This window comes from Mustela putorius, unplaced genomic scaffold (genome assembly GCF_011764305.1).
Source record: "Mustela putorius furo isolate JIRA1106 unplaced genomic scaffold, ASM1176430v1.1 tig00003962_pilon_pilon_pilon, whole genome shotgun sequence".
NCBI classification, from domain to species: Eukaryota; Metazoa; Chordata; class Mammalia; order Carnivora; family Mustelidae; genus Mustela; species Mustela putorius.
In genome coordinates this window covers 808,707-833,801 of record NW_025422106.1, presented here as the reverse complement: position 1 = coordinate 833,801, position 25,095 = coordinate 808,707, and the positions used below count along the sequence as shown (strand labels likewise).

The window sequence follows — 25,095 nt, the reverse complement described above, 5'->3', positions numbered from 1 at the left end:
GGAAGCTCTCTGAGGGTTTACTCAGTGATATGAGAGTTTAGTTCTCCCATGAGAAAAGAAAAAATAAAGAAAAATCTTTTTTATATCATCTCAGAGACGGAACTAGTACAACCTGAAGTATTAGACCCAGAAAATCAAGATGATTGTAAGGAACAGTTCATAACAAAATGCCAGGAATAGTCCTGGGCTCCAAGCAATTAAGGGACGTAATAAAGGGACAGTAAATTGTGTCCAAATTTTGGTGAATGAGAAGTATGGCCATAAGCTTAGATTGACTTAAGAGAAGCTAATAAAGAGCCTTTCCTGTTTTCTCTAGGGCTGCTATGAACTTCCTTAAGGGTAACAAAGGCATGACTAGGATTTCTGCTTCTATAGACGCAGGTGCAAGAAAGCCTGGTTCTAACAAATCTTGTCAATGTTTTTAATGCCACCAGACTGACTAATATAGTGAAATATCTACCACGATCCCATTTTTACTTATTCACTTGACATAATTAAATAATCTATTAAGGGTAAGGTCACAAATTATTTTTAATTATTAAACCATCGGTCTCCATATGTTACTGTTTAGACAGCATCACCCCCTGCAGAATAGAGTTTTCAAGACTGTCATTTCTACAGCCTCAAATCTAGATCCAATTGCAGTCAGTTAAAAAGCAGATTTCAACCACACAGCTGAATGAGAAAACATCTGGACCTAACCAGTCAGAATGAGAAAGGTCACATGTTAAATCCAGATAATCTTGTTTATTGGTGTTTGAAGGTTATACACCAAGGGCTGGATTACCAGGGTCCTCCTTTAGGCTTGGCTCTGACATCTTCACTCATCTGCTGTGTGTGTGACACTTTAAAATCCAAAGCTTTCAAACTACTGTGCTGTCAGTCACCTCCAAATATAAACTTCCTAATTCTAAGCCTGAATACTACATCAACCTATTATTAGACTGCTGAGTATTAGGCGCTAAATTAGATGCCATATAACAGAATCATCAGGGGTAAATGCTGTCTATCTATTCTTTAAAAAACTGTTTTCAGAATTTCCATCTGGAATTTTTCTATGGATGAAGCATCTGTAACTTTCTTTATCAAAATTAAGAAAAAGGCCTTTGATTTACCCATAAATAAAATCAAAAGTTTGCCCTACGATAGCTTTCAGGTTAGTGAGAAAGGAGGATTATGCCTATTTCATGATTTTTTATAATAAGTATATGTTATTTTATATACATACAGAGCCGATCCAAAATTCTTTATGTTGGAAGCTGTTCTATAGACCATTACATATGGAACTATTATAAAAACAACAAAGTCTAGAAGCTGTAAGACCTTATATACCTTGGTCAGAGCTTTTTAATCTTTTGAGTTATGGACTTCTATGAGAACTGTACTCTTGGCCTAGATAAAATACACACATGCCCATAAACACAAAATTTCATATAGTTTTGAGACATTTCCCAAATCTTGAGATTTCAGGTTGAGAATCTTTGTATTAGGCCTTTAAATAGGCTGAGGCTTAAACTGAAGGCTCCTCTGTGCTACACTGTCTATACTTTATATGACAGGGGTTGGTCTTCAAATTATTGGCTCAAGTACCCTAAAAAGAATTTTTGAAAAGTTATGTTTCTTCCTTATACACAGCAGATATTAAGTGGAAATCAAGTTGACATCTACAATTTTTCATCATAGTTTAAACATTTTCTAAACAAATACAAATTTTGTTTACTATAAATAATAATGATTTAAACTGTTAATGCACTCCTTGAAATGTTTCCAATGAAATATAAATATTAGTAATTTTATTTACTCCATCATAAATTTAAAAATATATAAATAAGTTTAAAAAAAAAACCAGAAAAATTTCTCCCTGAACTTCTATATCCGTTTCACTTTCCCCATTGAACTTCATCCTTAGGTACTGTTCTTTAAAGATTTATTTATGAGAGACAGAGAGAGAGTGCATGCACACACACGCACATACACCCCTTTGCACTTATGTGCATGCAACTGGGGGGAAAAGAGATTCTCAAGCAGACTCCTTAAAGAGCACCAAGCCCTACATGGGGCTCCATCTCACAACCCTGAGACTATGACCTGAGCCGAAATCAAGAATTGGATGTTTAACTGATTGAGTCACCCAAGAGCCCCCTTACATACTGTTCTTTCTTTCTTTTCTTTTCTTTTTTTTTTTTTTAATTTATTTGACAGACAGAGATCACAAGTAGGCAGAGAGGCGGGCAGAGAGAGGAGGAAGCAGGCTCCCTGCAGAGCAGAGACCCCCAATGTGGGGCTCCATCCCAGGACCCTGGGATCATGACCTGAGCTGAAAGCAGAGGCTTTAACCCACTGAGCCACCCAGGCACCCCACATACTGTACTTTTATTTTTATTTATTTATTTTTAAAAGATGTTATTTATTTATTTATTTGACAGACAGAGATGACAAGCAGGCAGAGAGGAGGGAAGCAGGCTCCCTGCTGAGCAGAGAGCCCAATGCGGGGCTCCATCCCAGGACCCTGGGATCCTGACCCAAGCCGAAGGCAGAGGTTTTAACCCTCTTATCCACCCAGGCGCCCCATATACTGTTCTTTTATGCCTGAATCTTTATTGCTCATCCTATCATACTTTTCTACAGCAACAACAATATATGTATGTATAAATAAAAATATTTGTTAATATGAAGTGCTAGGGGTAGAAAAATTTCTTCTGGATTGAGTTATTATAATTATTAGCATATAATTGATTAAAACCATATAGATATGTTACAAATCTTTATGAATAATTATTAAATATAAAAAGTAAAATTTGTTGGGAATGTATCTTTTTAAGATTTTATTTTAGGGCGCCTGGGTGGCTCAGTTGGTTGGACGACTGCCTTCGGCTCAGGTCATGATCCTGGAGTTCCAGGATCGAGTCCCACATCAGGCTCCCAGCTCCATGGGAAGTCTGCTTCTCCCTCTGACCTTCTCCTCACTCATGTTCTCTTTCACTGTCTCTCTTTCAAATAAATAAATAAAATCTAAAAAATAAAAAAAAGATTTTATTTTATTTATTTGAGAGACAGAGAGAGAAATGAGAGAGAGCATAAGAGGAGAGAAGTCAGAGGGAGAAGCAGACTCCCTGCTGAGCAGGGAGCCCAATGTGGGACTCGATCCTGGGACTCCAGCCAGTATCATGACTTGAGCCGAAGGCAGTTGCCCAACGAACTGAGCCACCCAGGCACCCTGGCAATGTATCTTTTAATGAGATGGATGGAGGAGGAAGGATTTACAAAAGTTTGATTAAAGAAGTTATCTAATTGATCCTTTATGTGGCATCTTGGAAATATTTACACATTAGGGCAAAGAGTAAGGTTTGGGATAGGTGAATGATGTGTCCTTCTTTTATAAGAAGGATAATTGTGAAGGATAATGAGAAGGATCATTGTGAATGGGGAGATGGGGAAGAAGAAACTTAACTATAGCAGTCTTACAAGGCAGATCAGATTTAGGAAAGAGAACATACTGAAGTTGAAACCCCTGGAAATTGATTCACTTAAAATTATCCACACCCACTTAATCTTTGAAAAGTCTTCCCGTATCTCAGTTTGATGGCTAAAAGAGACCCAATGCCAAAATGTATTCACATGTGCGCTTCCTTACTCTGCTTAACTGACTGACAGTTATTTAGTGAGCACTTAGAACAATGCAGGGGATGAATGGATAAATGGATGGCTGGATGGTAAGGCAGAAAGAAAAATGGATAAATACTGAGTATTAACTATATAGCCCAAATTCTGGCATAAAAGAATAGTACCACTGAAGAAGATTCTACCCTTGCCATGTTGTCAGCTCATTGGTAGACAAAGTACAGGAGCAAGTTAAAATTCTTATGTTATGGGATTCAGAAAGAAGTAACTGATTCATGATTACTTGGGACATTGTAAGTTTAAGGTATGGTCAGTAGTGTCTAATCTAAACCTCACTGTTGTTGCTTTGTGCTTTTTGTAACCATATCTACCAAAAAACTCCTATTATTTCATTAACTTTACAGTAATGTGATCCTCATTCTTTAAAGATAAAATGTACTTTTCTCATCTCCAACACTGTTTTCCTTCACGCAATTTACCAAAGAAAAAAGAAAAAGCTCCCCTCTGACAAATTATGAAAAATGATGAGCTAGGGAGGAAGAACAGGATTTCATTCAGTCAGTCTGGTGGTGTGCTAGCAAGTGCTCAAAAACCAACTCAGAGTTGGGGGAAGGGCTTATTTGTAGCATTTGCTGATGTCAGTGGTATAAATACCATGGCTGAATTCAAACTACCAACATGAAGCCAGCCAGCTGACAAAATTCCTGAAAGTTTAATAAGCGATTATGAGCTGACTCAGGCACACCACTGGGATTCCTCACTTATTCCTCAGCAGGGTGCCTTCGTGTGATTACCAAATTGCACTAGAGTACACAATGGCCCAGGTCACCATGCCCGGTGCCAAACTTAGTTTGAGAAGCTGAACTTGCAAGGCAAGATGAGATGCTATGAGAATTATCAGGCACACATGGGTGTTTCATGCACACAGCTAAATAACTGGACCGGAATTTACATTTTATTTTGCACCTTGTTTCTACTCCAAGGAGGTACAAACACTATTGCTCCACAGTTTAAAAAAAAACACACAAAAGAAAGGGGGAAAGAGTCTTCAAGGACCCACTAAGGACAGTGAGCAGATCCATTTTTCTGTCAACCATTACAATTACCCATTCCTCCTTTGCAGATGCCAAATATTTTCCTATTAAGTTCCTTTTAGTTCACTGTGCTACACAGCTTGGTTTAAAAAAGAAAAAAAAAAAAAAAGAATCCAGAGATGTTTTTTGTTAAAAAATTCACGGAGGTGTTCTGTCACCAAAAGAACATACCCGTTTGACACAGTAGAAACGGTAAAGCCTCTGCCCATTGTGAGCACTTACAGAAATCCCCTGTGAGTGAACTTCTGCAGCAAAGCACTGCTGATTTTGTAAGATAACCCCTGCATCCCATGAGCAACAGGTCTTGATCTGGGCTTGAGAGATGTAATATTTTGATAAAAAACGGCACTTCCTTTTGAAGCATATATTTGCGTGTGCTGAGCAGTACCACTGGAACCTCAGTGAGCGCCTCGGCGAGGCTCACTTGGTCTCTCCCAGCTCGCTCCAGCCATAGACCCCTCCTTCACACATCTAAATGTAGCAGTAATTAGCATCCATAAACCACAAATGTGGCTTGGGTTTTCTGCCTCCCCCTTTCAGAAGCATCAAAGTAGTTTTTATTTCTCATGAGCGCAAAAATGTTGTACACCTCTGAAGAGACAGACTTTGACATGGAAAGCTACTGAAGACAGGAGCTGTATCTCCTGAGGTGGGAAGAATTTCTTTTCAGCAGACTTTCTAATTAAATTTATCTTTGATCTAAGGTATCACAATAGAAAATAACACTGTACAAATAATTAAAAAGCAATCTATTTCATCTATTTTATTTCAGGCATATTTGATAGTTGTAAAGATGAGAGAGAGAAAAAGTATAGTCTGTTGAAGTGTCTCCCCAAAATTCATGTTTGCCAGGAAATTGAGAATGACTTTTGTAGATGTTATTAGGTAAGATGAGATCACACTGGATTAGGGTGGGCCCTTAATCCAATGACTGCTCTCTGTATAAGAAAAGGAGAAGAAGGCCCCTGAAGGAGATGGAGGTTGGAGTCACACTGCCACAAGTCAAGAACACCAGGGGTTGCTGGGAGCCAGCAGAAGCTAGACAGAAGCAAGGCAGGATCCTCCTAGAGCCCTTAGAAGGAGCATGGTCATGCTGACATCCTGATTTGAGACTTCTGACCTCTAGCCCTGAAGTCCAGTGGCTTATATTTTATTGTGTTCCTTGGGGAACATGGGGCCCATACAAGCAATAGGGATATTCTTTCTTACAGTATGTTATAAATATTTCTTTAACTTCTGCTTTTGACCTTAGTGGTATCTCAATGACATTTTAGGTCCAACACAAAGGTCCCAATGTCCTTTGTATTCAGTGAAGTGCCTATGGTACCCCTGCACTCATCAAATTGCTAAACAAAACCAAAAGACTTGGAGATCCTTGGTTATTTCCTACTGTTCAAGATTAGTCTGATGAGGGTTGTGGTTGGTCACTGAAAAGAGAAATAATAATAGTTCATAGGAGTCAATGGCCAGGCTTAAAAAAGAACTCTGAACCTCTTCATTTCTTGTGTTTTTAATCCACTTTGATTACATTACTTTATAGGGTAGGTATTTTTACAAAGATATAAATGTGGGCTATTAGGGCTCTTTTTTTCAAAAAGCTTATAATGTAATGGGGTGAAAGTTTGTCATGCACAGTTTCAAACACAGTATAATTAGGTGCTTAAGCAAGTACTAATTAAACACACTCCAAAAACTCAGCCCTAAGACTACACTTGAGGGAGCTGAGATAGTACAAGGAGGTCTCATGGAAGAAATAAACTTGAATTGATGTAAATATCTCCAGTGTATTAGTCTATTAGATTTAAATTTTCAAGAAGAAACAATGAACCAACTAAAACCAACTAAGAGGTAACACATTTAATCCACAGATCATTTTATTTGTGACCAATTAATTTACATAAGGAGCTAATCTATGTATAAGATAAACAAAGCTGTTAGTGATATATATTTTTTCTCTTTACAAAATAATAGCGTTAGACTCCCCATTGATGTTCTTTTGAAATATTTACATGATCATTGTTCCTTCAAGGAGCAAAAACATTCTTAACTCATCACACAATAAATGTTACATCAGGCCAAGAGTCAGCAAACTATGATCTAAAGGACAAATCTGACTCACTGCCTGCTTTTGTACATAAGGTTACTGGTATACATATGGCCATGCACACTCATTTATATATCTTCTATGCTGTTTTACAATACAATAGCAGAATTGAGATGCTGCAACAGAGATCATTTGGTCACAAAGCCCAAGATATTTGCCATCTGGCCCATTACAGAAAAAAATTGCCAACTCCTGCACTAAGCTCATAGGAATATATAGTTTAAAAAAAAAATCATCTCTGGGTCGTGAGTTGGAGCCCCACATTAGGCCTGGGGATTACTTAACACAACAAAAACTCTAAAAAACGGTCAATATCCGGATGATAGGAAACAAGTGAATTTATGTTAAATGTTAATATCTTTTAGAAGTTTTTTTTTTCTGAATATTTTTTGTTTCTCACTCAATACTTCTAGCTGGGTAAACACTTATTCCCCCTAAAAAATTTAGTTTTCTTTCCATAAGAGAAAAATAAAGTGAGCACTTTTAATCTTCTATAAATAATTTTCTAAAAGCTGGAAACTTAGAAAGATACAGATGAAATTTCATTTTCTTTAACATATAAATCAGACATGATTACAATATTCTGAGTTTAAAACATTCTAGGACAGATCTTAATTTCTAAAACTTTTTGGAGAACTTAAAAAAATGCTTTCATTAAACTTAAATAGAATAGGATCCTCTAAAGCATGCTTTTAGATAGCTAAATTTCCTTTAAAGGTATAATTCTAATTATCTTTTCTTTTCTTTTTTTAAAAAAGATTTTATTTATTAATTTGACAGAGAGAAATCACAAGTAGATGGAGAGGCAGCCAGAGAGAGAGAGAGAGGGAAGCAGGCTCTCTGCTGAGCAGAGAGCCCAATGCGAGACTCGATTCCAGGACTCTGAGACCACAACCGGAGCCGAAGGCAGCGGCTCAACCCACTGAGCCACCCAGGCGACCCTCTAATTATCTTTTCTTAAAAGATTTTTATGTATTTGAGAGAGAGAGAGAATGAGCAGTAGGGAGGGTCCAAGGAAGGAGAGAGAAAGAGGGAGAAAAGCAGACTCTCTGCTGAGCAGGAAGCCCAATGAAGGGCCTGATCCCAGGATCTGGAAATCATGACCTGAGCTGCTTAACCGACTGAGCCACCCAGGCACCCCTAAGTCTAATTATCTTTGAAAGTATAATCCTAATTAGTTTTAATGTTTCCCTATGCTGAATGTAACAGTAGTACTTTATTATGCAACACACATAACTTCTTCCAGGTAATGCTACTTTCCTTTTTTTTTTTTAAGATTTTATTTATTTATTTGACAAAGATCACAAGTAGGCAGAGAGGCAGGCAGAGAGAGAGAGAGAGAGAGAGAGAGAGAGAGGAGGAAGCAGGCTCCCTGCTGAGCAGAGAGCCCGATGTGGGGCTCCATCCCAGAACCCTGGGATCATGACCTAAACCGAAAGGCAGAGGCTTTAACCCACTGAGCCACCCAGGCGCCCGCTACTTTCCTTTTTTTAAAAAAAATATTTATTTGAGAGAGAGTGAGAGCGAGAGCATGAGAAGGAGGAGGATCAGAGGGAGAAGCACACTCCTCCTCACTGAGCAGGGAGCCTGACTGGATCCCAGGATTCCAGGATCATGACCTGAGCTGAAAGCCGTTGCTTAACCAACTGAGTCATCCAGGTGCCCCAATGCTACTTTTCAGTTCTATTATTTTACAGTTTAGCATGTATAACTTGTATCTACTGATAATATCTTATGTTTTTAAAAAGTAGAGTCCTGGTAACAATCTTTCCAAAGGTATATGACTCAGATTAAGTGCCAACATTAATAGTAATCAGTTTGGAGCTTAATTGTGAAATAAAGGATTAATCTTTTAAAGCTAAAGTCAGCCTGTTCGTTTCTTTCTTTCTTTCTTTTTTTTTTTTTTAAGATTTATTTAATTTAGAGAGAGAATGTAAGGGGGGGGGGAGGGAAAGGGAGAGAATCTCAAGTGGACTCCCAACTGACCACAGAGCTGGAGCCCAACTTGGGGCCTGATCTTGCAACCCTGAGATAATGACCTGAGCAGAAATCAAGAGTCGGATGCTTAACGAACTGAGCCCTTCAAGTGTCCCTCATTTCTTTTTAAATCAGGGTTAGTGGAAAAAGCCATTTCTTCTGTTTTTCCCAAATTATTTAGAATGACTGATTATATCTTCTAGTCTCTACCAAGAAATGTTACAACACTCTTAGATCCCTAACACCTGGGAAAAATACACTGATACTCCATTCATCAACTGACATAGAATTGGAGGTAAGGAGATTGAAATGACATTGGAAGCTATAACAGTCAAAGATGATCCAAAACGAATGGACCACAGAGGCTGAATGTCTCTTTTTTCTCCTTGGATGTACTCCTGGAACAGGGTCAAAATGCAGAGGCCTGGAATCTATTGTATGGATTCCTATGGAAGTGCTATATCACATGGGTTTTTACAATATTTCTTTTAAATTCCTACTATTAAATGGAGTTGTTTGGGTTTTTTTGTTGTTATTGTTTATATTTGAGTATTTATTTATTTTAAAGATTTTATTTATTGGTTTGAGAAAGAGAAAGAGTGTACAAGCCGGGGCAGAGGGTGTGGGGCAGAGGCAGAAGGAGAGAACGAAGTAGACTCCCCACCAAGCAGGAAACCCAATGTGGGACTTAATTCCAGGACCCTGGGATCATGATCAGAGCCGAAGTAGCTGCTCAACCAACTGAGCCACCCAGGCATCCCAATATATTCATTTGAGTATTTAATCTGGTGCTTACTTCAGAAGCAAGTATACTAAAATTGGAATGACTGAGTATTTAATTTTCTGTGTTTTTTTTCTGACCACCTGAAAACATAAAATGCATAGGCTACTTCTGAATCCAGAGTGACTTCTAACATAATTATAAATTTCCAGACCAAAGGTCCAAACATAAACTTAATGGCATCACCTATCAAAATTCAGAAACCCTAACTCAGAAAAATACAAGCCAAAGGCAGAGTTATCACTTGCTTCATTATGAGTATGACTCCATGGATAGCATCTTCAAGAGGTTGCAGGGTGAAGTTGGTAGAACATTGTATGCCTTTCCTCAGCACAAATGACCACATCCTGTGCCAGGCAGCATTTTTCGTCTCTGTGGTTAAGAACTGGTACAAATGAATGTATAGCTAGGCAGAGCTGGAATGTTAGTTGAAGCTGTGATTTGAATCTCAGAAGTTTTAGACATAGAACTATATTTCTTGGTCCCTTAAGAATCTAAAACAAAAGAAAAAGATCTTGAGAAGGCCAAGTACTATTCTAAGTGTTATAAATACTAGCAGTGAAAAAGCCCAAGACCTTGGCTCATAAAAGATAGAGAAAGACAATAAAGAAATAAATAAAACTCCAAAATTATCCATGGTAAGTGCCACGCAGAGAATTAAAATAGGGAATGTGTTAAAATAGTGACTGAGCTGTCAGGGAAAATCTTTTGAAAAAATTGACATCTAAGATGAGATCTGAGTGACGTTCATAAAGTAATAGTGATCAGATTTATCAACATAAATATTAGCATAAAACGTGTGCAATGTTAATATAAATATAGTGCTCAGAATTCACAAAAAAACCTAAAAGTATTCCATAGTGCTGATAAAGACTATCTTTGGGTGGTAGGGAGAGAGGTAAGTTTTTCTTTTTTCATTCTATGAACTTTCTAAAAGGTGGTAAAATATTAAGCCATACTTAGTCTTTGTCCCCTGTTCCTGACAGAGTTCCTAAAACCCTTGGAATTTCCCAAGGTTTAAGAGTGTCTTTTGTTATTCATAACAAGCTCCATTCAATCACACCTGAGTTTATGCTAATGAACATAGGGTGGGGCTTCTAGATAACCTCAGGATGGGAAGATCACTGGGAAGACAAAGTGACTAAGGGTTAAAGGTTTCAGCTCCAACCACCAACCTCTGGGAGGGGGAACGGGACTGGAGATTGAGCTCTATGAAAACTCTTGAACAATGAGATTCAGAGAGTTTCTGGATTGGTAAACACAACAAGAGGATGGAGGGTTGTGTGCCCAGAGAGGGCATGGAGCTCTCATGAAGTTGTATCCTTTATAATAAACTAGTAATAGTAAGAAAAATGCTTTCCTAGATTCTGTGAGTCATCCTAGCAACTTATCAAACCTGGGGTGGATGGTGGTGGAAAACCCTGCATATGTAGCCAAGCAGGACAGAAGTGCTGGTAATGTGGAGACCTGGTAGCTTCAATTGGTGTCTAAAGTGAGGGCCGTCTGGGGCACCTGGGTGGCTCAGTTGGTTGAGTGTCTGCCTTTGGCTCAGGCTGTGGTCCCGAGGTCCTGGGATTGAGCCCCCATCAGGCTCCCGGCTTAGTGGGGAGTCTGCTTGTTCCTCTCCCTCTGCCCTCCTCTTTCCCCTGCCTATGCTTTCTTCCTCTCTCTCTCTCTCTCAAATAAATTAAATTTTAAAAATAAAATAAAGTGAGGTCACTGAGCCCTTCAACTGTGGGTTCTATGCTAACTCTAGGAGTTATTATTACGAGAATTGAATTGAATTTTTGGATGCCCATTTGGTTTATGGAGAAATTATTGGTGTTGGAAAATAAATCCCAGAATTGGTGTCAGGGGTGGGATTTGTTAAAACAATCTGGGCTCATGGAAACATGTGGTTTGGGAAGAGAAAAGAAGAGCAAGGAAGGAGGAACCTCTGATTCCTGGCCACATGGTCACCCATGTTATGGAAAAGCAGCTGTGTTATGATCAGTGACTAAAGGTAAAATTACCAAGGGTTTTCAGAGATGGATCTCCTTCCTGTGGAGCTGGCTCACTGGCTGCATAAGGAAATGCAAACTAGCAGGAAAAAAGTTAAATTGGTTACTGTTTTCTGAATTAACTAAAATGAAATGAAAAAAGAGTGTTAGATCAAACCTTGATGTTGGACCAAGCTCAGACTTCAGTCACTTTAAGCTTCAGATACTAAGCTCAAAGCTGCCCCAAAAGGTAAAATTTTGAGGGAACAATAAAGAGTACCTCTAAGGCCTCTGGTCACCAAAAAGATAGTTCACACAGTTGGAGGGCAAAATCGAGGGGATATAGTGTTGAAAGGGCTGGGCTGTCTCATTTTGTGAATCAGTATCATTAGCTCCTGAAGAACCATTACTAAAATGGACAGTAAGAGTGACTAATTTAGGGATGCCTGGGTGGCTCAGTGAGTTAAAGCCTCTGCCTTCAGCTCAGGTCGTGATCCCAGGGTTCTGGGATTGAGCCCTGCATGGGGCTCTCTGCTCAGCAGGGAGCCTGCTTCCTCCTCTCTCTCTCTCTGTCTGCCTGCTTCTCTGCCTACTTGTGATCTCTGTCTGTCAAATAAATAAATAAAATCTTTAAAAAAAAAAGAGTGACTAATTTAGGGGAAGTGTATTTGGTTTTGATTCTATAGAGAAGAAAAGCATGTTTGGGTTGATATCCAACCCACAGCACACTATGGAATAATCAGATGGTCTACGGCCATACCACCCTGAACGCGCCCGATCTCGTCTGGAATAATCAGATGGCTGTATGTGATCCAGACGCTCAGCAGCCTTGTAGATTAGATGAAAGCCACTGTTAGAGTCAGTTTTTTACTCTGAGAAGAGGACTATCTGACTCCCTCTATAAATGCCAGTGGAACATCCAGATGAAACAGCTGATAAACTTTGTATGTAAGCCATATGGGACTGGCTTTACGATAACAGAGATATTAATTCATTAAATATGCCTGTTCCCAAGGTCATGATAAATGCTGTGCTTTAAGGGGGTGTTATAAGAATGTGCATATTGGATATGGTATGGTAAAGTTAGTAAAGCCATAGGAGGAGATGAGGACAAAGATTGGAAGGAAGAAGTTTATTATATTCACAGGACCCATAGAGGGGTAGTGCCCTCACAGGGCTGGAAAGCACCAGTGTCAGTCAGGAGGCAGAAAAGAGCAGTTAAGGATATCCTAGGCCAGAGTTTTTACTGGAGTTTCTGAGAAAAGGCAAGGCAGGCAGAGTAAACAGTTTAGGATTGGCTGCTTTGAATAATCCTGGAAGACTTTGGGACACAGAATGGTCTTTAGTTACCTGATATACTTGGCTGTGGGATGATTTTGGGCAGGGAAATATTAGCTTGGTATATGAGAAATAGGTAAGGAGATAGTTGGGAGGTACAGGCTCTGGACTGATTGGTTTGTATATGAAAAGCATGATCCTGGTTAACCCTTCTGCCATCTGTAAGAATTGGCTACCCCTGGGAAAAGCAGTCTTTTCCCCAGTCTATAAAAGCCTCAAATATCAAAGCGTACAAAAATAAGACAATACAATTAATAAAACTGGTCCTATGATGAATGGATTCCAAAGAGACAAACACAGAATCTAAGAAAACACAAAATAGGGAGCCCCTTTTGTATGGGTACCCCATGTAACCTTCCTACTCCAAAATCAAGCAACAGTAGAAGAAACCAGAGTGAATCTGCAGTCTTAGCTTCCCCTCTTGGGTTTTACAGAGGCTAATGAAAACATTAAGTTAATTAATGAGAAAATGAAGAAAGGCAGAAGGAAGAATCAAGGGACTTGTCCCAACAAGGTGGAAAATTGTAAATGGTTACTAAGAAATAAGAAGAATAAAGGAAACATTGGTTAAGGTCAAAACAAAGAAAAAGAAAGGGGAGAGTCAAAGGACTCATTTCAGCAGGGTGAAAATCTTTAGATTTTTATTAAGAAACAGGATAAAGGAAACAGACATTGAAGGGTTTGAAACAAAGATCTTAAGACAACACTGTGCAAGATTGGGTGGACCAGACTTCTTCCATTAAAGTGCCCAAACAAGTCCACTCTATTCATTCCAGTGTAGAGGAACTTACAAAGCCAAAAGACAAAGATTACAAACAGAAATCTGATCTGAAATTAGCTAAGGCAATAGGCAGATTAATCTTTGTTATGACAAAGGGGACAGGGCTCAGCCTCTCACTAGGGATGAAAAGCCTTCTGCACATGAAAGGGTAAAATGGTCAGGGGGTGGAGAAGAAAATTTTCTGGGACTCCCTGACATGGCAACCTCATCCACTGTGGTATCAAAACTTGTTAGTGGGGTGCCTGGGTGGCTCAGTTGGTTGAACGACTGCCTTCGGCTCAGGTCATGATCCTGGAGTCCCAGGATCGAGTCCCGCATTGGGCTCCCAATTCCATGGAGAGTCTGCTTCTCCCTCTAACCTTCTCCTCGCTCATGCCCTCTCTCACCGTCTCTCTCTCAAAAAAAAAAAAAAAAAAAAAAAAAAAAAAAATTTAAAAACAAAACAAAACAACTTGTTAGTGAAGCCCATCAGGAATATTCACTTTGAGAGAATATAGAAATGTTTAAGGGTTGATAGGATTAAGGTGGAAGCTTAGATGGAAATAGGAATGTTTAAATAGGCTCTATGTGAAGAAATTGTGTCTCCTTTACCTGAAAGTATTATGAGAATGGATATTTGTCTGACTGGGGAACATCTCCCTTACCTCATTTTATAAAACCAAAACCTGTTGATAGGTCACAGTTAGGAACGGAAGGGTTGAAGGATTAAGACAAAAGTCTGGAGGAAAGCTAGTATGTTTGAAGCGGCTGCATCTCTTACCTGAATGTCTTATGGCCGTGGATATTGTGTGTGACTAGGGAATTAACTGTTTCTATAAAACAGAAGGCATGTAAATCTGTCATATTAATTCAAAATGCTAAATGGGGATGGATGAGATTGCCCAAGTCCACAGTGTAGGTGAGAAGTGGCAGTGCTGGGTGGGGACAGAGTCTGTGTGGTAGCTCTATGTGGAGCATAAATTGGGGTTTATCGAAAAAACCTGAAATTGCTTCCCAGCAGCTGTTAGGACTATGGGATGGAGAATTCCATTTGAAGGGCTATTAGCAGCCTGCTATTGGACATTAACTGAAACTTCCCCTATGACTGCAGTACAAAAACAGTCTTAACATCTGAAATACACATACTGTCTTAGGTGATGTCACAGAAATGCTCTAAGGCTTTTGGGAGAGCAATGCCCAGGAGAGTTCCATAATAAGACAGAAATGGTTTATACAGGATTATGCGACCTGAGGCATGCAAGCAGGAGGTACTCACAAGCAGAGAATCTTTCCCCCTATGGACCGACTTCGGAACAATGTGAAGCTATATCATTACTTGGATGGTGCATGATAGACAGCTGTGACTGAACAACAAAGAGCTTCTTGGTTTATGGGTGGCAGTTCCAAGGTAAATGAAAAATGTCCTGTGTGGAAGACCACCACTCTGACTGAAGTTGGAAAAACAAATCAACTCAGTGGATGAATTCCGTGCTGTTTTCCTAGCAGTGATGGAGGAATAGAACAATGACAAAAGCCTCTGTCTACATTTTGGGTTTTACCTGAGTCATGGGTGAGGGCCAGTGGCCTGGCCATAGGGATAGGCAGAAGGAAAACTGATCTTTTTTTTTTTTTTTTAAAGATTTTATTTATTTATTTGAGAGAGAGACAGTGAGAGAGAGCATGAGCGAGGAGAAGGTCAGACGGAAAAGCAGACTCCCCATGGAGCTGGGAGCCTGATGCGGGACTCGATCCCGGGACTCCGGGATCATGACCTGAGCCGAAAGCAGTTGTCCAACCAACTGAGCCACCCAGGCGTCCCGGAAAACTGATCTTTTAAAGGGATGCCCTTTGAAAGCATGACCATACAGAAATTTGAGGGGTACATTAAAGTAGGACATGTTGATGCCCATCAGAAGAATCCCCTTCCAGGCTTGGAAGGTCATTAGAACCAAGTGGATATCACACTGTACTTATTTGAAGTGACTACCTGGGTTCATAAAAGGAGGAGACATTTGGGGACCACGGCAATACAGAGAGCTGAATCTGGACATATTCCCTTTGCACTCAAAATGCCAACAAGAGAGACAGAGGCAGCCTATGTCTATGGGAAAGGGTCCTCAGAGGGAAGGCCCCTTCCACTAGCAAGTAAATTATACTGAACCAATGCCAATAACCAGGGTAGAGGGCTACAAATGGGTTTTAGACATTGATTCTGGACTGTGCATTGCTTACCTGGTGGTAGATGCAAATGGTCAGAGTATTAGCAAAAAAATGGATTGGAAGATACTGTACCAATTTGGACCACCAAATCACATTTCTTTAAGACAAGAAATACACTTTATAGCCTATAATATTAAATGACAGGCAGAGAGATATTGTCCTCAGAAGAATAGTTTCATAGAGAATTGGAATAGGCAGCTGAAACGTTTAAAACAGGGAAACTTGTAGTCATGAAGGGCTTGTGTATGTCTTTAAGAATGTGTGCTCACACTCAACATGAGCAGGGCTAAGGGAGTATCCTCACTGATGGATGCCTGTTTTTCTGGTGGATCTGGGGAAGAGGGTTGGGGGAGGGCACTAATGTGACTATGCAATTTCTTTCCATGGGGGGAATATATTGGTATGATTATAATTCTTCCCAAGGGGAGAGGACACTGGTTTGATGACCATACTTTTTCTTTCACCCAATTTTTATTTTCTTCATCACCTCAACTTTCTCTTTCCTACTTGTTGGAGTAGTCATGGGATACGGCTGCAACAAGTGCTGGAAACAAAATGATTTTCAGGCAAGAAACCATAACTACAGTTTTAAATCTTTATGTTGGAATAGCTAAAGGCCTGATAGGGCAGGTTATACCTTCAATCCTTTTGCCCAAACTGAAGATAACAGTGAAACCAGCTCTGCTGCTAGTGGTGTAAAGATTCAGCAGGTTTTGTACCTGAGTACCTCTACCCTGTAGGAACAAGAATGGATTGAGGGGGAGGCACTTGCTAGACTAGTATTGCTGCCTGCAATCTAGACCAGCGCAGCCATTAAACCTAAAGTTCCTTCCAAACATGGAAAGGTTCAGGTAGAAATTAAGACGGAATAGTAGCTGAGGGTAAAGAAATGAATCAAAATGAATGAAATGAATAAAAATGAAATGAATCAAAGGGTAATGAAGGAAATCCAGTATTACATTAAAATTTTAAGAGAGGCTCAGAGTAAGATGATAATGTATATTGTCTCTCAGTTCAATTATACCAGATGCTGAAAAGGGGAAGCTATATATTGCGGAGACCAGTCCTGTTTTTGGAACCTGACAAAATCAAATGGAAGCCTGCAAATCTAAGTGGCCTCACCCTGGGAGACATTTTCATATGATACGATGATGGGCTGGAATAATTATTATTTTTTTAAATTTTTTATTTTTTATAAACATATATTTTTATCCCCAGGGGTACAGGTCTGTGAATCGCCAGGTTGGGCTGGAATAATTATTAATGACTGAATGTGACTGTAGTAATGTGTCAGTTCCTTGACTTTATTTATTTTTAAAAGATTTTATCTATCTATCTATCTAACCTATCCATTCATCCATCTATTCATTTATTTAAAGCCCACGGACAGGGGGAACGGGCAGAGGAAGAAGGAGAGAGAGAATCTCAAGCAGCCTCTGTACGGAGCATAGAGCCAGACACAGGGCTTGACAGCGGCTCAATCCCATGACTTTGAGATCATGATCTTGATAATGTGACCTGATAACCCACTGAGCCAGCCAGGCACTCTACCAGTACCTTGACTTTTACAATCCTTTTGCTGTAAGAGATTCATGGTCAAAGACCAGTAGGTAGCTTATGGTAAAATACAAAAATATATTTGGTCTTTGTCCTAGGTTCCTGGCACAGGAGTTCCCCAAACCCTTGGAATTCCCTGAGTGAGAGGAGTATCTTTTGTTATTTATAACAATCTCCTTTTGATCTCGTCTGAGTTTATGCTAATGAGATGGCTTGGGGTAAGGACCTTAGATAACTTTAGGACAGTATGGTCACCAGAAAGACAAAGTGATGGGGTGAGATGGACTGAAGACGGAGCTCTATAAAAATTCTTGAACAATAAGTTTCAGAGAGTTTCTGGGTTGGTGAACACACCAACACGATGGGAGGGTGGTGTGCCCAGAGAGGGTGTGGAAGCTCCATCCCCTCCTACTTCATACCTTGCCCTATGTATCTCTTCCATCTGAGTTTTATCCTTTGTAATAAACTAATAATAGTAAGTAAAGTGTTTTCCTAGATTCTAGCACCTTATTAAAATTGAAGGTAGTAGTTGTGAAAAATCCTGCATATATAACCAAGCTGGACAGAAGTGCAGGTAATGTGGAGACCTGGTAGTTTCAACTGGTGTCTAAAGTGAGGGCAGTCTTGTGGGACTGAGCCCTTAACCTGTGGGTTCTGTGCTAACTCCAGGAGTTAGTAAGAGAATTGAATTGGATTGTTGGATGCCTAGTTACTGTATGAAGAATTGGAGAACTGGTTGTTGGTGTTGGGAAATACCCCAAACTTTCTCTAATGAACATTCCTTATTTTTAAAATGGAAAAGAGTCAAATACACATTTTAAAAATGAAGTTGGTATACTTGAACTCTGAATAAGCACCTCAAATTCTCAAAGTTTGCTGATATCCTTTGGCAAATAATTAAATATTAATTTCTAAAAAATATTTTAAAATATCTCTAAAATATTTTTAAGAAATTAATATGAAAGTGAGACAGAGTGGGTGAGAAAGCACAAGCAGGGGGAATGGCAGAGGGAGTGGGAGAAGCAGACTCCCCATTAAGCAGGGAGCCCGATGTAGGGCTCCATCCCAGGACCCTGATATCATGACCTGAGCCAAAGGCAGACACTTAACCAACTGAGCCACCAGGAGCCCCTAAATACTAAGCTTATAAAATGAAGAAAACTTAATTACTCCCAACTCAATCCATAAATCCATGTTTTCCTTAGGAGATCCTGATTTCTTCTATATATTAAGCCTCAACCATATCTATAACTATTTTTAGTCCGTAACAATGACTCACCTCCTAGATCTTCATCTTCATTGGTTGGGCCTTCTGCACTGTCCATATTTTCTGTTTCATGTGGTTTGGTTAAATCATAGTCATTCAAAATCACTGGGCCTTCTAGGAGATAAAAAGAATTTTAATTGTGTAGGCCAACTTTAAAGGATTTTTACAATATAAAATTTTTTATATGTAAAAATGTAATATTTTTATTAAGAAGAATCCCATTTTAGCATAATCTCTTAATGACCCAGTATCCCTTTCATATATACCCCAAGTGGAATATATGTGAAAACTCTTGAGGTTCAGAAATATGCCCAGGGTGCACCCGAGTTAAAATGCATTCACGTTCTTTCCTGGCAGAAATTCTCTCTCTTTTGGGATGTCTCACAATATTCAGTAGAACACTACTGCTATTTATGAACAAGAAGCATTTATGTAGTGTTGAGAAATACTGAGCTCAACAACACTGGCATAACCCAATTTGGGAAACATGTTTTCCTGAGAGAAAACCATAAGCAACAGTATATCAAAACTTATTTTCCTTTTCTGTTCACATTATAAATGTGATTCTGAGGAAGATTTATTGACTCTCGTGTTTCTTTATTTCCTTGAACATTTACTAAATGCAGACAAGGCTGCAGATATGAGTAAGTCATAATTCCTGTCCTTAAGGAGCTTATAATTTACAGATGTAGATAAGACAAGATCATAACTATAATGCAAGACTCAGACAAGAGATAATACAGGTCTATAATGTAGACTCAGACAAAGGAGTAAGGGAAATATAACATATTACAGGAGTTCATAAGTGAAAGGGAACAGACATAATAAAAGCATGCTTAAACAAATAGCAAAGATATTAAAAATCAAGTTTAATAGAACTATATTTAAATATATTTGTATATTATATAAATACTGATAATATTAGATATTAGAAAAAAAGGAATATGTAGCTGGTATTATTTCATATTCAAACATGGTAGCTTAAAAAGATGTTATCAAAAGAAATAAACTAAAAATTCATTCACTTTCTATCAAACTCCTAATGTCCTCCCTAATGTTCAGTGAAATATTTATTGAATAACAATTACATACAACAAATAGTCAAAGATACTGAATCCTATGGCTTTTAAAGCTAGGTGAAGTAGGAGAAGTGACTAGAAACTTTGGGGTGGCATTCCTTTCAGCTGCACCCTTGACTGAACACATGGAGCAGGACTTTTGCTGGAATCCAGTAGTAAAATGGAAACATATTTCATAAAATCCATGATGAAGAAGTGCTAAAAATATGGTTATCATGGACTCATGTTTTTATTTATAAACACATTAAATTGCTCATTTCTGCATGTTGTAATATATACTCTGTGAACTCTAAAACACTGTTCTAAATAGTAGCTCACTTTTCTCAAGCTCAAAATGACTAATATAAAGTGCACACCTGAACAACTAACATGAGGTACAGGTTCAATTAAAATATAAGGTTATAATTGATAATATAATTGACAAAAAGATACTTGAGTGATAAATTTTGTAATATAGCATAAATTTTTATCCAAAGTGAGTTAATCAATCTAGAAAACATATAAGTTATTTTTAGGAAAATATTTTAAATGTTTATAGTTTGTTTTGGAGCAGGAGTCAGCAAACTATGGCTTGAGACCCAAATCTAGCCATGACTTGTTTTTGTATGGGCCTAGGAGGTAGGAATGGTTTTTATATTTTTAAAGGATTATTTAAAAAGTAATATGATAATTAACTCGCTTCTTGATTTATTTCACTCAGTATAATCTCCTCCAGTTATCACATGGTTTCACTTACTTGTGGAGCATAAGGAATAACATGCAGGACATTAGGAGAAAGAAAGGAAAAGTGAATTGGGGGAAATCAGAGGGGGAGATGAACCATGAAATACTGTGGACTCTGAGAAAAAACCTGAGGATTTTGGAGGAAAGAGGTGTGGGGGGTTAGGTGAGCCTGGCAGTAGGTATTAAGGGGGCCACGTATTGCATGGAGCACTGGGGATGGTGCATAAACAATGAATCTTGGAACACTGAAAAAATAAAATAAAATAAAATAAAATAAAAATAAATAAAAAGGAATATGAAACAGAGACTATATATGGCCCACACAAAGTCTAAAAATGTACTAACTTTCCCTTTACACAAAAAGGTTTGCTGACCTCTATCTATAGTGAAAAGCACAAGTAGATAAAACAGGAGCTACTACACCATTCAACAAAAACTGTCTTTATTTAAACCAGTCCATTAAAAAAATTTTTTAAGGAAAAAAAACAACAGTGATCAACATTAAGTAGGGTGTGATTTGGCCCAATAATGCCAAAGAATTTATGTAATCTAAATGGATGAGTTAGTTTTGTGTCAGAAAGAGACAACCAAAATTTTTCCAACATACTTCCATAGCATTTTTACTGTGATCAGAATATTCTTCTACCTTTGGTAATTTCAGTAAAGATATATTTCTAGAAAGACCTGATATTACCTGTGGACACAGACTGTTCCTGAGTGCTTTTCAGTTCCACATTTGGTTTTGTATCTGAAAATAAAAAGGATTATAAATATTAGCTACTTAGAGTAAATTTTTTTCAGATTTGGAGCATTTAATAAGGATACCATTTTGGAAGTTTTAGCAGATTTCCTCTTCAGAGCAGGACTGTTCTTTCCTCCCTCTATCCTCCCTAAAAAGTACCTCAAGGAGAATAAAAGGAATTATCTATACAGTAATTGTATTTTAAAGAGATTAAAAGAAAAAAATTATTACTTTGTACTTAACATTTCTAGTACTTTTCCATTTTTTCCTGAAAACATGAGTTCCCATCTGATATCATGTTTCTTTGGTCAAAAGAGTTTCTATTAGCATTTCTAGTCATGGAACTATGTGAATGACAATTTTTCTTGGTTTTCATTTATTTGTAAATATCTTTATTTTGCCTTCAATTTTAAAGGTTTTTATTTATTTATTTGAGACAGAGAGAAAGAAAGACAGCAAGGGAGGAGTGGGGGGGAGTGACAAAGATGGAGGAAGAGGGACAAGCAGACTCCACACTGAGTGTGGGGTCCAACATGGGGCTTGATCTCGGGACTGTGAGATCATGATCTGAGCCAATATGAAGAGGTGGCTGCTCAACAGACTGAGCCACCAAGGCATTGCCCCCACCCCTTTTTAAAGATTTTTATTTAATTTCGCTTTTAATTTTAAAGGATATTTTTACTTGATACAGAATTCTGGGTTGACAGTTTTCTTCCAGCACTTCAAAGATGGCATTCTACTACTTCCTAGGCTCTATTGTTTCTGATGAGAAGTCAGTGATATTTGTATTATTTTTTTCCTATATATAATGTATTCTTTTTCTCTGAATGCTTCAATATTTTCTCTTTATCTTTGATTTTCAGCAGTTTGACTATGGTATATCTAGGTATGATTTTATTTGAATTTATCCCACTTAGGATCACTAAACTTCTGTAAAATTATGTTTTCCACTAAACTTAAGACATTTTCAGCCATTGTTTCTTCAAATACTTTTCCTCTTCCATCCTCTTGCTCCTTTCCTTCTAGGACTCCAACTGCATGTATGTTAGATTTTTTAATATTTTCCCACAATTCCCTGAGTATCGTTCTCCCCCAACCCCAGTGGCTTTTCTTTCCTCTGTGTTGTTCAGATTGAATACTTTCATTGATATGTCTTCAAGTGCACTTCCTATTTCTCCTGTCATCTTAATTTGTTAAGTTTGTCCAGTGAGTTTTCTATTTCAGATATTATAACTTTTAGTTCTAGAACTTCCATTTTGTTCTTTTATCATAGTTTCCTTGCCAAGATTTCCTATCTGTTAATTCATTACAAGCATATTTTCCTTTACATCTTTGGGTATAATTAGCATAGCTGTTTAAGATCCTTTCTTCCAGTTCCAATACCTGTGTCATCTTGACATCAGTCACCATTGATTTCCTTTTATCTTGAGTATGGGTCCCATGTTCCTACTTCTTCATATGACTTAATGATTTTGGATTGTACTCTGGACATCATAAATGAAATGTTACAGAATTTCTGGATTCTGTTAAATTCCTCTGGAGAGTATAGGAGTTTTTCTTTGTTTATTTTACTTTTTAAAGCATGCAGTTAACTTGCCTAGACTCAAATTCAAATTCTGTCTCTAGTGAGCAGCAACTAGAGTAACCAAATGTTCTAGCATGCCTGGAATTGAGAATTTTTCTAGATCAGAGAACTTTCATAGTCCCAGGGAAATTGGCACAAGCTGATATCTTGCAGAAGCATAAATCTCTGTTCAATATTTTAGCCTCAGATGGGCTGCTCAGAGTGTGACCCCATATATGTGTGGTTCAGTGATCAGCTAGAGATCTGGAGCAGCCAGAGAATTTACAGATAAAAAAGCCATCTGCCGGGGCGCCTGGGTGGCTCAGTGGGTTAAGCCTCTGCCTTCGGCTCAGGTCATGATCCCAGGGTCCTGGGATTGAGCCCTGCATCAGGCTCCTTGCTCAGCAGGGAGCCTGCTACCCCTCTCTCTCTCTGCCTGCCTCTCTGCCTACTTATGATCTTTCTCTCTGTCAAATAAATAAATAAAATCTTTTAAAAAAAAAGCCATCTGCCTTTTTCATACCAATTTCCCTCCTTACTTCCCAGCCTTCTATGGTTGCTATGGCTTCTTAAGCTAGTGTAACTGCAGATTATCTACCCAAGTTTTGGTCACCCTGAGGCTAAAATTGGTGCCCAAACAAACATAAAAACAGGTTGGTTCTGACGTTTTCCAATGCTTTCGTGTAATAGATTTTTTTCATATTTTGTCCAGAATCTATCATTGTTATCTGTTGGAAGGCTGGGTCAATAGGAGGTACTCCTCCATTGCTGGAAAAATCTTCTTTGTTCTTTAGTTTAATGATGATCATATACCCAAAACTGTTCAGGACAGTATTAATTTCAAATATTCAATACTGTTGTCTGGTCATATTTTAATTTTTGTTTTGAAAAATATAGTCACTGTATTTATATTCTATTTTAATTTTAAAATTTTAACAGAGTATCCATTAGATGATAGCAGCAAAGCATAAAGGCAGGAAAAAGACACATATTTTTAAAATAAGCAAGGGAGCAGACTGGTATGGAGTGTCAAAATCTAAGATGGGAGAGAGCAATATCTATGCAAGGAAGGGACAGAGCTCAGGGCAGGCTGCTGGAGACTAACTACCCTGAAGAGTATGACATATAGAATGGGCAGTCTGAATGAGGTAAGGACGGATTCTATATGGAAAGCAGACAAATGGGAAATCAGATCCTGAGTAGGCTAAAGAGGGCATTCGGGCAGGAGAATTGCCTGACCTGGAATGCTGGAGTTGAAGAAGGATAAAGAAGGTATCCAAGATAAGGGACAGTTTAGCATGAGTCAGAACCTAAGCACGATACATAGGATATCTATGCATAGAGGTGGTCTGGTGTGAGTTTTAAGAGCCGAAGTGGATTAAGCAATGCACCTACATGGGGACAGTGGGCAGAGCTTCCATGCAGAGGGGTGCTCCAGTGTAAAATACCAGAACTTGAGTGGAATGAAGAGGGCATTTACATGTTAGGGACAGCCTTGCATGGAGTGTCATAGCCTGAGCAGTTGAAAAGAATGTCTACATAGCACCATAGCTATTGTACAGGATGTCAGAACCCAAATGAGGTAAGAAAAGCATCCGTGCTAAGGAAGGGATGATAGAGGCAATGGATGATTGATTGTACAAAGAGGCTTGATCCAGTAAGTAAATATAGCAAAGATAAGAGCCAGATTTTTCTCTGTCAGAGGAGGGAGTTACAAATACAAAAAACCCTGTGGTACTGTATTGGAAATGAAAGTACTGGTGTGAACACATGACTTCTACTCTATATAACAGATATAAAATACAGATGTAAATGTGTGTATATGTATATGTATATATATATATAGTCCCTAGCCCTGTCCACTGAGAGCTCCTGGGAGCAATGACACCACAACAACTTCTGGCATCCAGGTATTAACTTCTAAATATCATTCTCTGCCTAAAGGAACCAGGCTCCTTGGAGAAATGGCTTGAAGAAATGGCAGTGTAAGATGGGCCTGGAATATTTTGTTGTGTTGCAAAGCAAGGAAGTGCTTTCTGAATAAAGAGGATATGTTAAAGGATACAGAAATCATCTTGAAGGGGTTTCTATTGGACAAATATGAGACAGGGAAAGTATCAAAATAATAATGATAGTACTGGATTATAACTTATTGAAAAAGACAAATTCATGAGTCCATATTGACATTAATAAGTAAGTAAACTGAAAGTCAGATGTTGAATGGAATATTTATATAGTTTCAAGGCGCTTCTCCCAAATTACTTATTATTACAAAGATGAAAAGAGCAC

The 25,095-nt window shown here is 38.4% G+C and overlaps 1 protein-coding gene across 4 annotated transcripts in view; it reads right to left on the bottom strand.

Annotated features, from left to right (window-relative positions):
* The window catches only part of IKZF3 (IKAROS family zinc finger 3), a 93,148-nt gene that overhangs the window by 45,610 nt on the left and 22,443 nt on the right, over nt 1-25,095 (bottom strand). For all 4 annotated transcript variants that reach the window (XM_004764633.3, XM_045069984.1, XM_045069985.1 and 1 more), the window contains 2 exons: nt 21,195-21,248; nt 18,711-18,812 (listed from right to left, as the gene is read on the bottom strand). In XM_004764633.3, coding sequence (XP_004764690.1) covers nt 18,711-18,812; nt 21,195-21,248 — 156 coding nt within the window. The remainder of the gene's footprint in view (nt 1-18,710; nt 18,813-21,194; nt 21,249-25,095) is intronic.